This window comes from Triturus cristatus, chromosome 7, assembly GCF_964204655.1.
Source record: "Triturus cristatus chromosome 7, aTriCri1.1, whole genome shotgun sequence".
NCBI lineage: Eukaryota > Metazoa > Chordata > Amphibia > Caudata > Salamandridae > Triturus > Triturus cristatus.
The window spans coordinates 372,514,739-372,528,842 of NC_140590.1; the positions used below are offsets into that span (position 1 = coordinate 372,514,739).

Consider the following 14,104-nt stretch of genomic DNA (forward strand, 5'->3'; position numbering starts at 1 on the left):
GAAATTGAGGGTCCTTATGGTGCACAATAGTGAACACTTTATGGCCCATTCGTGAGTGGCCCAGGAACCAGTGCAAGGATTTCTGCTTCGGGGGATCTTGTATTGAAATGCCGGTGACAAGCAGAGCTGCACCGTTTTGGACCTGTTGGGGACAGCCGAAAGGTTTCCACGGTGCCGCCAGGTGAATGGTATTAGCATAGTCCATCTGGATTGCTTCAAGATGTTTGCCAGAGGGATATGTCAGTTCCAATCAATGCAAGCAAGTCGTTTTTCCAGGATTTTAAGTTGTCCATAGCATGTCAATGACACCTTTGTCAAATGAGCTTCACCATGAGATTTGGGTCCACAATGAAGCCTAACCGCGGACAGTTTTAGAAGAGGATTGTATCATATACGGTTGTGTTAAGGAGGGAAGGAGAGGTGTCCATTTTGGATGGGCTGCATTTGAAACGGGCATTCACCGACATGTTACAGTGAAGCAATTGGTCTGGGAGGCGACATTTAGTTTTGTGCCGTGGTTGTTGTTAGTGTTCAACTGCCCAAATATAATTTGAGTGTCATCAGCGTTTGTATAGAAATGGGCCCACCGGTGGGATTTGTGACTTCAATGTGTTGATCATCATTTTGTTGAGGGCAGAGTAGGAAATGGCTACAATTCGGAGGAATTGCAGTTACGTTGGTGTTTTGTGAGGGAGGGCAGAATCGTCTGCAAATGGTAGGAATACAATTTGTCTTTCTTGTTGGTTGGAATGCCCAAATAGAAAGAAAGTTTATATTATTCTTGGAAATAGAATCACACTTTGGGGGCCCATCTCCAGGGATCCCATTGATGATGCCAAGTCTGCCATGCCAGTCTTGCATGGCAGACCTGCCACCACAAACCATTTTTCCTCATAACAGTCCCATCCATGTAAGTAGGCGCTATTGTTGAGAGTGATGTTTGCAACAAGGACCGATATGTTGAAATTATGGCTGGTGCAGCACAGCCGCTGCTACATAGCTAGTACAACTACCGGGTGAGGTATATTTATAAGAGGTCATTAGTCACCTGTTCGATATTGTGAATTGTAGAAGTCATTTTACATGTTTCTGAATTAAATATTATATTCATATAAAGATAAATTGTGTGCCAAATTATTTCTGTGGTCATGATAGCTCATTGTTATTCCTTATCTCCTTTGTCTTCACAGCACTACACAATGACCCTGGAGGTGTTTTCACCGTGAGAATGTCGATAGAAGGGCCACCGCCAGTCAATATTGAACATTGCCTCAGCCCTGTATGATGTGTAACAGGCCTGGTAATTGTATTTCCCACTGTAATATTGTTTGATGCCATAAATGGTGTGTACTTGCTGTGTTTTGCTTTGATTGTTGCGGTATGGCCTGGACTATGTATGAACTGCTTTCTCTTTCAGTGACACCCTGGCAGATTCTATTCCTCTGCATGTGTGTAAGCACAGAGCACATCACGGTTGTGAGCCAAGGGTTCTCATACCCAAGCGGCACAACTCACAACAAATGAGTGGACCTTCTCTGATAGTAAAACTCCTCCGAATGGGTGCAGATTTACTACTTTTTGCAATGCCCAAACATTGCCAGCAGTACTCTTGAAACATTTACGCCAGTTGCCGATTTCCAGGTTTACTCCTGGTATTATCACGTGACATATTCACATGTTGCTTATTCCCAATGTAGAATTGTACACACGATTTATTTACAAACTGGGGAAAGGTAATCAGGCTTCACAATTGCACACTTTTTCTTTAAATATTATTATCTGCACAGGCAAAAGAAAGAAGATTTATTCCAGCCCTTTGGTAGAACAAATCTTGACCCATTTCCACAGTGGGACAAGGCAGAGAGCAGTCTTCAAATGGCCACAAGCTCCTATATTTGAAGGCATTCACAAACTCACGAGGCAAACCGTGCCTTGATGCACCCTTTCTCAAGCCTTGTGTGGGATTTACGCCGTCATGATGAGTAATAAGTCTGAGGCCTTTTTGATCCTGTTGCCGTGTTATAGATGCCCGTCCCTTTACCATGAGAAATATCCCTGTTTATTAACCTGAACCAAAATCTTTACAAACACGTTTTTCTCACAGTGAGCCTGTACTTTAACCCTTTTGCTTTAGCGCAGTCAAAAGCCTCAGATCTCTGAACGCCCTGTAAATTCCGGTGACAGTTCAGGGGGGAGAATATGCCTAGAGAGTTGGAACACTGTTCTGGTGGCATCTTGTATGATCTTGTTGTGTGGTGCAAAGGATTATTGGTGTAGGCCCACTAGTAAGCTACTGCGGTAGTGAGGTTTACTGAGTTCTCGCGAGCTAGTAAGGGAATTTGCTGTGTTTTTGATATTAAGGAAATAAACTATGATGGGTAGAAGAAAAGATACATGTCGCCTCCTCGTTCAAGTGGGTCTTTTTTTACATTTTATGGCAAGGCAGTGGTACCTACTTGCAGGCATGTCCTTGTGTGTGTTTTGAAACTTCCCTGGGAACATCTCAAGTGTATTACACAGTACAAAATACACTGCACTGTGCTAGACACTCCCTGTCTTGGTTGTCTCACGTTGAGCATGGATGTTTTATCACTCATTCTATTTTCCGCCAACACAAGTAAAACGCATGACTTCACACTGAACCCAGGGGAGCACCTTTGTCATTCATCAGTCTTGAGCACAAGTAACCAGACAATTGAAATTATCACCCATTTTCTTGGCCTGACATTTTCTTTTTCTTTCCCCCTTTTTAGGTTGTGTATTAAAAAAACATTTTTTTCAATGAATATATCTCTTTTAAGAATAAAAAAGCAGATGCCTGGCAATGAGACTATAGGACAACAGATGACTTATTTTAAGTGTGCGAAGTAACTTTTTTTTCTAAGAAAACGAGAGGATTGCGCACAGAGCAGGCACCGGCCGGCATTACGACCACAGAGCGCTTTAGATTTGTTATTTGGTGGTGTGTTGGAGCCTCGGGCTGCCATGTACCAGCTTGTGACAGTGCTAGTCTGCGCCACCCTGGACATCCTGGCTATGTACTCGGTGCTGACGGCGGGTGCAGCCCAGGGCTTGCGTCCAGTCAACCAGAGCCGCGCGCTGCCCACGCTGCTCGCCAAAGTCAAGCGGCCCGCCGTCCCGCAGAACGTCACGTCCCGGAAGTACCAATCGGTGCCGGACATGTGCCATGGATACTATGACGTCATGGGGCAGTACGACACCACCTTCAACTGCACGACGGGCACCTTCCGCTTCTGCTGCGGCACGTGCCACTACCGCTTCTGCTGTGAGCACCAGCACAAGCGGCTGGACCAGAACAGCTGCAGCAACTACGACACGCCGGTGTGGGCGGCCACATCACAGTCCAGCACAACCAGTGCCAACAGCGTCAACAACCCGCAGAAGGACCAGACCAACAGCACCGTCTACGTCATCTGTGGGGTCATCACGTTTACCCTGGCTGTGGGCATTGGAGCCAAGATCGCCTTCAATAAGGCCTCGCAACGCCCACAGGGCCGGGAGGTGCATGTGCCAAGGTGAGTGAGCAAGCAGTGCTAGGAATGTCCCGTCCAGGCGCGTGAGGGGGAGGAGCTTGGGGATATTGCTGTCCATCTCGTTTGGCAATAAGTGATGATTTCTTGACAGTGTGTGTCCCTTATATGTAGTCTTTAGGTGTAACTAGGGTGACCACCTGGCAAGAAGGCACATTCTGGATAGTAACAGTAAAAATTCAGGACAAGGGGGCAACATTCAGGGCACAATCATTTTCACAAACACATCTGAGGAGGTAGCACAGTTCTAAAAAAAGACAGGTGGAAGAAGTACAAGCTAAAATAGGTTTAAGTTATTTAGTTTGTATTACTTCTTGTAGTATTGAGGTAACATACATGTATAGCTGGGCATATTTAAAGATGAAAAAAATAACAAAGCAGAATTTGACAGCCAACATAAGGGGCAGTTTTCACAGTTCTACTCGAGTACCATGAATGATAGTGTCAGTGTTGCTGAATGTATACTTGGAGTTCACAGGCAGTAGCACTCCTAGAGGGTATGAGACAGAGAGAGAAATGATGGTGCGAAAGGAAAAGAGAGGGATATATACAGAGAGGGAGAGACAGAAGGTTGGAACAGTGAGAGCGAGCATTGAGAGAAGAGGTTAGCAAGCAAGGATCTGCCAGCTGAGAGAGAAAAGAAACGTTAAATGAAAAGAGGACCATAGAAGAAGCTGGGGCCGAGAAAGGAGCGAAAAACATACAGAAAGATGCTGAGGTCGACAGAGAAAAGTTTGAAAAGAGAAAAAAAAGTAAAGGGGGTCGTATAGAAGGCGAGGTAGTGAGACCCAATAGAAAGCATGTGGGGAGCGACAAAAGGGCAGAGATGAATGGCAAGGTAAGAGATAGGAGGGAATAGATACAGAAAAGGGAACTGAGAGAGGAAGAAGTTAAATATTGAGTGAGCAGGGTGATGGTGTGAGGGTTCCCTTTGTAACTTGCATATCAGCGCTTACAATCCCAATTCTAATGCATCATATCCTTGAAAGTGTGATGCTACTCTGCTCTTTCACGCAACGCAACACATCAACTTCACGTACTGGCCTGTGCTGCTTGAAATGTTAGTCAATATTCCTCCCAATGATTTGGCACAAGTGCCAGACATAAACTTTGTCTTGGACCTTGCTCAGCACTCTGCTGCCTTCTGGCTAGGGTCATGCTACTGAAATAGCATATGCATACCGAAATAAAATCCCTGTTAACAAAAGTCTGTTTTTCAAAGAATGAGGGAGAACTCAATCTAAGGTTCTAGCACAGAGCATTTGTCTAGCAGGTTACAGTGTGGCACTAGAAGATTTTTTTATTAGTGCACACCGGTCATGTTATGTTCCAAATTTCTAATTGTACTTTTCGTTCTCCATTAGCTGGAAATGTTTAAAAAAAAAAAAACTTTATACAAACAGGATGACAATAAAATGAAATCCCTCCTTTCATTGGCTATACCTTCTTAATAGTCCATTCTACATTTGGCTCCTGACCTGCTTTTGCCTCAGGGCCTGGGGCACTGCACGGGTTGCAGAAATGATAGCTATGCCTAGATTCGGGCCAGCAAATTAGAAATGCGAGCCAACAAATTAACAGGGTGAGCGAAGAGTCTTGCTTGGCTCTTAAAGTCCATGCACAAGCCGAGCCCTGAAAATGTTTGCCATGTAAATCATACAACATCATGTAAAATACAATAAACTCTCTTCATGATTCAAAAAAGTGTATTTCTTTAACATGTGGAAGCTTTCACATGAATATGTCACATTATATGACTCCACTCAGAAGTACTTAATAAAAATGATAGTTTTTAAACATGAACTTAGAACCACTGCTGTCCCGGTCCCCACTCTGACTACAGTGCCATTAGTGAACTAAGAGGGAAGACTGTTGTCATGTGAACCCTGTATGTGGCCCAGATTGATATAGAAGGAGCCACATTATAGTCCATTAAACCAAACAGAATAGGTTTGTGTACAGCTGGTATTATGAACTCGCATATTTGAAGGTGCCTTCATATGAGAAAGTAAAGAAGAAGAAGGTATGGTTAAATAAAATATTTGTCTAAGATGCCACAATTTCTTTAAGCGGGAAGCCACGATTAATCCAAGTTTTTCTGTTTGACTTTGAACAAATCAGCCACTAAATGTGTAATCCATTTGTAGCTCCTTTTTCCCTCAGACATTAATGCTTTGTTTTTAGCTCTATGTGCATGAAGGCAGAACGGTTGGCGACAGGTGAAGCCATATGAAAGCTCCACTCGTTATGGGCTCGAGGTTACATTCAGACTTCAAGCTGAGCCAGAGCCAGGCTTCAGGCTCAAGGCTGACTCCAGCTTTCATCAGCTTGCTCACCTCTGGGTACACCCCTGACAGGGCCAGCCTTTTTTGCTTGTTGGTGGTGCCAGCGTGACAGGCTTTGTGCCCTCCCCGAAACACTAACTTCTCCACGTATTCCCTTACTACCCCCTCCAATAGTGCCCCTTATCTCTACCTAGAACATCTCACATGTGCATTTATTTTCTTTTAGAGTTCTGCTCATTCCAGGTATGTAAGGCAGGGTGTCAGAGTGTGTTATATCACACACATATTATACAGAGACAATAACTTATATAAGTGTGTAAGTCAATGTATAGTAAATGTTACTTAAGACAATGAGAGCCAAAAATTGTAGCAGTCAAATGCCATCCATATTGGTAGGTGTTATATTTTAAGAGTGTCTGGTCTGGAGAAACACAAACTCAGGATTTAAAACATAACATATTGGTCGGGTTGTTTTCACTAATAAGAATTTCTTATTATCCAGAGGAACCCTAACTAGCTAGAATAATGAAAGATTGTGGAAAAAATAACTGCAAATAACAAAGGTAACTCTGTGACAACACAATTGTTCATCTGCATGTTACACTTTGTGCAGGAGACACATTATCCCTCTGTAGCTACTTTGAGTCAAAGCTGATACTAGGCAAAACTCAGATGTCTCTAACAGATACATTAAACACCAGAGTTAAAGTCACACTTTTGTTATGCCTAAAATTTGCTGGTACACAAGGAACTCTGAAGTCTATGCAAGATATTTCAAAATGGAAATCCCCCACACCCGCAGAGCTTGGACCCTGGGGCGGTGGCTCAAGCCCTGGGACCAAAAGCAGACTGCCGTGCCCAAGGCTGGAGCAGAAGGAGGCTCCCCACATGCTGACACTGTCCAGACTGGCCCATTGCCACTGTGTAGATGACAGCCAGCCAGGAGACCGAATGAGAATGGGCAGGTTGGCAGTGAGTGCAAGGTCAGGGAGGGGCGGCTGATGTCTTTAGCTCAGAGGAGGAGTGCAAGTTGGCTCCAACAGGCAGTTGTGCAGCACTCGGAGGCTTCTCACAGGGAACAGCACAGCTCGCTGCAATCCCCAGAATTACGCCCCAAAGGCGTCCATAAAAGGGATAATCACCGACAACAAACGTGAGACACAAATAATGGATGGTCCATCAAATTTACGGACGGTTGGTCACCCTAGGTGTATCCCGGCACATCACTGATTCCTTCTGACCCAACACTGCTAGATTCTTCAGTGGTCCCAGATTGTCGAGACTGCACAAAAAATCCCAGTCGGCCATCCCCATCCCCCGCGGATATTTACCTCTGAAGGTTTTATTCTTGAGAGTCAATTTGGAAAGCGTTGCCACAAGCATTGCCTGGGAGGAGGGGTGTGAGTCACAGATCTTCTTATTTTAAAAAACAGAACATTGTTGCTAAATCGGTCTTCGGTTTGCCATCCAACTCATTTTTAGTGCAGCTAAATTTAACTTTTAACGCTGCTTTGTGCTAGGGAGTTTTTTAGTGTCTTTCATCCTTTCGAGTAAAAGGGTATTTCGAGACAGTAAACATACATTGCAAGTTACAACCTATAATTACAGGCAATGCGGTTGTGACAAAACAAATATGCATGCGCGAAGAAAAGAAAAAAAAGAGCACAGACCATTAAGAGTAGACCACAAAGAGGGAAAGCTAACAGCAAAATGAAGGCCATGCTCGGCACAGGGAGGAAATTCACCTCAAAGTGTGATCCATATTTTAGGGGATGGAAAGGGAGCTGGGACTGTGTGTTATTGTGATCAGATCAATAATGGAAGCATATGAAAGATGGAATTGTAGTACTCTGTTGAAGGCAGGTACATTTACCTTACTATGGAAGCCTTCTACAAGTGTTGGGGGCCCCCATCAATTCATCCACTCACCAGTCTGGCGGTGTCACATCATGTTGTTCTCGGCTCTGTGTGCAGGGTTAAGCTGAGAGGGCACATGCGTAGTGAAACCCTAGGCGTGCTTGGATATGAATCATGAACGCAGACTCTCTCGGTTGTCTCATGTTGAGTATATAACATGCTCAGTAGCAAGGCTAGCTCTGGTATATGACAGAAAATCACAACAAGGACAGAAGGGACCTCAAAGGGCAAAGCACAATTAACAGCGTTACTGTAAGCTATACTCTCCCTAAGTACTCGGGGTATATACAGAGCGTAGAGAGACATCGTGGTCATATTTAAGACCTCCATTGGAAATTCGTTTTTTGGTTTGCTAATAACTTTGGTTTAGGCGAAAAGTTATTTGGAGACGTTTTAAATTTAGCATTTCCATTCTCTAGTCCAACAGGAACTTTAGATGTTTTGCTGCTGCAAAACCTGCTGAGTGGAATTACACCAAAACTTTGCATATAAGTACTTTTTCAGATAAAGGCCCTTTTTTTATTACGGCTTTGTGTAAATCTTACGTTTTTCTCAAATGTGAGTTACAAATAGGTGTCTGATAGACTTTGAATGGGTGACTTTTTTATACTTTGCATTTAGGCAACAGTGGCTGAGAGCTAATGAATGGTAACACAAATGCAAATAGCTGACACAGCTGATGATTTTCACATAGAGCCTGGGGCTCTCGAAGAGTTCGACAACAGTTCCAGAATAACCACAATCTGATTGGCTGTCATTTTATCATGCCTTCAGACAGCTTGGACTTTGCATACAAATGGATGTTTCCATCCAGTAATGAAGCTTTATTCTGCTTTCTTGCAGGACCATTTACTAAAACGCACAGCACCCACCAAATGTCAGTTCCCAGTAACCAGATTATATCTAAACCCCCAACCACCAAAGCATAGAAATATTTTTTTTAAATGATAAAAGTCTAAAATATACAATCTGTTAATAGGAAAATGCCCATAAGAGAGAAAATGTTGTTAATTCATCCTAATGAGACAGACATGCGTATCCATGTGCTGTGTAATTGTGAAGCATAGTTTTGCTTGTGTGGAAAACACGGGGCATACCAGACCCAACCTGCAACCATCCCTAAATAACTACATTTGTGTACCTTCTTCAGGGCCTTGGTAGATATCCTGCGACATCAGTCCATCACTTCAAACCGTACTGAGCGGAACAACAGCACAAGTCTGGGCTCTGGACAGCAGGATAACGGACCGTCTCGGCCGCCCAAGAACCTCTACAACCCCGTGAAGTCTGCCAAGAACAACCATGGTGAGTGCGATGGAACCTCCGCGCAGAAATGGTTTTGATGCAGGGGTGCCTTGCTCGTGCTGTCCATATTGTTCCATAATGTTCTGCTCGTCTTGATAATGTATTGGTGAAGGGAATCTTGAAGGGAATCCTCAATGCTCAGCACTGCTGCTCCATTGGTGAGTGTCATGTCCCTGCTGGAATGCAGATAGAAGGCACAGAGCAAAGCTAGTCTACTCGACTTCAGTGGTCCCAGCAACGTGTTCATATCACAATTGCTTGGACGCTGGACCAGAAGTCAGCCTGTCTCTGGAGAGGTTTGAGGTAGTTCAAGAAGAACAAAGCGGCTCAAACCCATCTGATGGCCTATGCTTGCTTGCTCCTCCTCAGGGGCGTACCATCGGGGGGGGTGTTTGTGGTGTTGCACCCCCCTAATACATTTATTTTCTGGCAAACAGTTGGGTACAGATGCTTTCACTCTGGTATGGGCAGGTGTCTCTCGGATTTCAGAAATCATTTTTTACATAAATTCAGACAAAAACGCACAAACACTCTCTCAGCTTCGAAAGTCTTCAAAAATGTCGGTTTATTTAACAAAAGATTGTGTTTTCTCTCACTAAGCACACCTACCAATCTGCGTTCGTCTCCCTTTGAGCTGCCCTGCTTATCGAATAATGTAGTTTATCATTATATGCCTGTTGGAAAATCTGAAGCTCACACCCCCCCCTCATCTTACTTACCAAGCTACGCCCCTGCTCCTCCTCTTGAGCCAGCCATGCTACCTTAATGTCAGTACACTTGCCATCAGTACTGTTTTTTTGTACCTAGCCAGACTCTCCATTGGATATCATTAATTCATCTTTACTGAATTTCTGCCCAGCTATCCCACTTTAGCTAAGACTTTGCACCTTTTTGTTTAAACAGCAGATGCATTCAGGAATAATTCACCAGGAACCTAAGGCCATATTTGTTATGCCTCTTTGGAAATAAATAGTCAAACATGCTTTACCCTACCTAGGCTTGGTAGTAGAGGGCGGGTCAGCATATTGCAACATCTTAGTGAATTAGATAACTGTTAGACAAGAACAAACAGCCTTCCACCCATCTCATAGAATTCAGTCGCTTCTGGATTTGCAAGTAGTCTTCAACATCATCACCTATGCTATACTCCTCTCTCGTCTCTCCCCATCCATAAAGATGTTTGCATTAAACGCCAGACATTAAACTAGAACAAATGCTTTTTTATCTGATTAATCACTGCTGGTATTTTATCTGTATCTAATGGTGTCAATGGTGAGTTCTCGCAAGGATCTGACTTCTTTCAGATCTTTTTTCAACACATACATATTGTCCTTCATCAGAATAATCCGAGGTTTTAGTGTTGACGTATTCAATTATGCGGATGACACCACATTGCTCTTTAAGCTCTGAGCAAGATCCTCAGGCATTGATAACTATGTTTAAAGTGCCTGCTCTCCATCTAAGATTTGATGTGTATCAAGGTTTTTAAAATGCACGCCACCAAAATGGACATCTTGATGGCTAGAGCCCACACTGAAATGTGACCAAACAACATATAGTACATGCCTTTAGGAGAAGGTCTGTTTCCACTAAATAACCATAGGATGCCCATGGACGGCGAGCCACAATAGTGCTCAAACATTACAGCAGCTGTGAAGACATGCTTCTCTCAGCTAAAGATGTTGAAACATATATTTCCTACATTTCATTTCCACATAAAGTCCTAGCTACAGAGTTAAAGAGATAGCTAAGGAGTTCAGAATCTTGGTTTGGCTGTCTATGATGAGCAGCCAGGATGGCATGAGGGTTGGATAGTCTAGTTATGTATGTATGTGTGTATGTATGCATGTGTTATGTGACACTGTACAGGATCAAAGGCCAGGATACTGTTAGTGATTGATAGCAGAAGTAGCTGGTATCTTGAAGCATTAGTGTACTATTATTGTATTGTGATGTACAGTTCTTTAATAAGGTGCATCTTCCTATATTTTAGCAGGGTTGGGCAGTTCTGGTGGATACAGAGTTGTTATTCAACAGCCACGGTGCATAGATGGAAAAGACCTTTTGCCTTTTTTTTCTCACAATCTTTTGTCTACAGTCAGATGGTGCCCTGGCCGAGGGCGCGCCAAGAACCACCAGCGAAGGTGAGCATAACAGCCAGCTAGACAGGGGTGCTGGTTGTGTTCACTTTGGGAAAGATGTAACTGTTTTTGAAGATGGCTTACAAGGGGAGTTAGATACGTTCTATCAGGAGGGGGTGATGTGTTCATGTTTTTTTAGGCCCTGATGAGATGTGCCGCAGTGTGTAGGATGCCCTTAACAGGGGCCAATGTGGAGCCTGGGCGGCCTCATAATAAGGTATTTCCACCATCTAGATGCAACAGTACGAGGGCTTGAACAGTAGCTCTGAAGTCATTCTCTTGGAGGAATGTATTCACTTTTTTTAGTAGAGGGAGCTTGTATCAGGCTGTATTGGTTTTGTTGGCAATGTTTTTCTGGGGGGTCATAGCCAGGTTTAGAATGTATTTCCAAATTGTTCTTGGCAAATAATAGCAATTCTGTCTTAATGGGGTTGAACTTCAAGTAGTTGGTGGACATTCATGTCTGGACGAGGTGCAAGTACTACTTAAGGCACTGGATGTCTGGAGCAGAGAGGACTTTGAAATGGAGCTGTGTATCATTAGCATTTTGGTGAACTTTGATGTTTTTATCAGTATGTAGCGCCCTTCAGGGTTTCATATAGAGGCTGAAGATGACAGGGGATGATTGGAACCCTGGAGTACTCCACAGGTGACAAGGATTGTCTAGGAACTATAGGTGTCCAGGTGACTGGAATGTTGTAGTTTGAGAAGGCAGAGGAGAACCATTGAAGGGCGTTGGTACTGAATCCCATTTAAGACTTCAGGGAGTGCATGAGGGTGGAGGGGTTTACAGTATTGAAGGTAACAGGGCTTATCATCTTCTGTGGCCTTAATGACATTGCTTATAAATTGCAATGTAACTGTCCCTGTGCTGCAGCATGATTTGAAGGCAGGTCGGTAGTCATGCAGGAGAAGGTTGGCCATTATGTTATCTTGAAGTTGAACATAGACTGCTTTTTGATCATCTTTCCAATGAAGGGTAGATGAGTAATGGGCCAGTACTTGGCAAGGTCCTCCCGATGTAGTGTAGCTTTCCTCATAAATATGAGAGGATCTGACCTATCTTGAAAGATTCTGTGAAAAAGCCTTGAGTAAGGGAGGCAGTTAGAATAGTGAGTACAGGTGAGAGAGTTTCTCCAGAGAGAGCTGTGACGAAGGACATCATAGAAAGTGGGTTTGAGGGTGATGAGTATGTCAGAGATATGTGTAGTAGATAGGAATTTGAAAGATGCTCATTGTCGGATGCTATGCAAGGGGATGTATTTAAGAAGAGAAGCCGGCTTGGTGTTTCCGATGTGATGTTAGATCTGTTTTTCTACTGAAGAAAGGGTGCACCATGGTAGTATGACACTTGTAGTACACCTGTAACCCTATGAAAAGGCTGTTCTAATTCTGATTGGCTAGGACTCGCTCTCTGTGGAGAATGGAGAAGAGCACAATTTGCACTTACTCATGATTTGGTTAGTTGGCAAGATGTACCCATTATAGTTAGATAGGGCTTAAGAACTCTTGGGAACCCGGAATACCATATTTTCAATAGACCTGGTAAAAGACGTAGCTCACAATTTACATGAAAATAAAATATGTTGCTAGGGGTGCTGGAAATCTGTGAGAGTTTACATGAGTTCCAAACACAGGAGATGAATATGCATTGTATAAAAATTTGGAATGAATTATAGTCAAGGTGGCGCATCCTGAGTCTCTTGTTCTTGCGATGAACATTGATGATGTCTACAGCATTAAATAACTTCCTGTAGAAAAGTGGAGTCAACCCTACTCAAAGTTTACTATAGGGAATTCCACACTGGACACTTCTCAGTGGTTACATTCTAAAGCATTAGTGCTAAGTTGCCGAGGTGTTCAAAGAACAATGAGACTGCTTGAAACATGTCTTACACCAGTGTTTCCCAAACTGTGGGTCTCGACCCACTGGTGGGCTGCCAGCCGATTTTTGGTGGGTCGCAAAATTTGCTGCGCTTTAAACATAGAGGTCAAATATCAGGTAATCAAATATCTTTATTAGGTTTCATATGATAAAACCATAAAAGCACAATGTAAAATACAAGATAAACAAATAATACAATATCAGGTTATGTCTTCTGACAAACTGCTGCCAATTTTTTTTAACATGGTGATTGGTGTTTACAAACTTCTCTCACTTATCAGTCAGAGAAAGAAAAGTAAAGTGAATTATGTGACAATCTTGCTGGAGTGCAGTGAGAGTGACTGAAAGGCTGCTGTATGTGACAATCTTGCTGGGGTGCAGGGAGAGTGAAAGGGAAGGCTTCTGGATGTCATTTTTTTTATAACACACAACAAAATGTAAATATCTGTAAAATGTGACCTGTACACATTCAACAGTTAGAAAGCAAACATGAAGCACATTTTTTGTAATTTAAAACAATTCTCGTTAGTTGCTGATACTGAAGCCTGAGTACCCCACATTATCGTTTGTATGCAATATAGTTTTATCTGTAAAATGGTATATCTGTGCAAATTTGGTCGACATTTGAATAAAAAATGTGCTGTCTTTAAACAACATGATGTTTTAGTTACATTAAAAAATCACCCGCTTTATGTCCATTATAGTTAAGTGGGCTGCAAAAGTTTGTCATTCTAAAAATTAGGTTGTGGGTCTAAAAAGATTGGGAAGCACTGTCTTACACATATCATGGGATCAATGCCACACAGTTAGAAAAGCAACACCACTCTAATACCACTCCTCACTTCTCACATAATCATGTCTCTCAATCAACTGAATATATTATTTAGTCCATACCAAAGCATGGCGTTCACCAAAGCCTTATAGTCAGCAAAGGTGATGCTGCCACAACATCACATTCCAGTCCTCGGATAAGTATCCACAAATGAAAACAACAGAAAATGTTAGACCATATCACACACA

At 43.0% G+C, this 14,104-nt stretch overlaps 1 protein-coding gene across 2 annotated transcripts in view; it reads left to right on the forward strand.

Moving 5' to 3' along the window:
- The window catches only part of SHISA7 (shisa family member 7), a 431,884-nt gene that overhangs the window by 307,456 nt on the left and 110,324 nt on the right, over nucleotides 1-14,104 (forward strand). For both annotated transcript variants that reach the window (XM_085616540.1, XM_085616541.1), the window contains exons 2-4: nucleotides 1,191-1,300; nucleotides 2,754-3,536; nucleotides 8,904-9,058. In XM_085616540.1, the coding sequence (XP_085472666.1) occupies nucleotides 2,986-3,536; nucleotides 8,904-9,058 (706 nt within the window). In that variant the 5' untranslated portion in view covers nucleotides 1,191-1,300; nucleotides 2,754-2,985. The remainder of the gene's footprint in view (nucleotides 1-1,190; nucleotides 1,301-2,753; nucleotides 3,537-8,903; nucleotides 9,059-14,104) is intronic.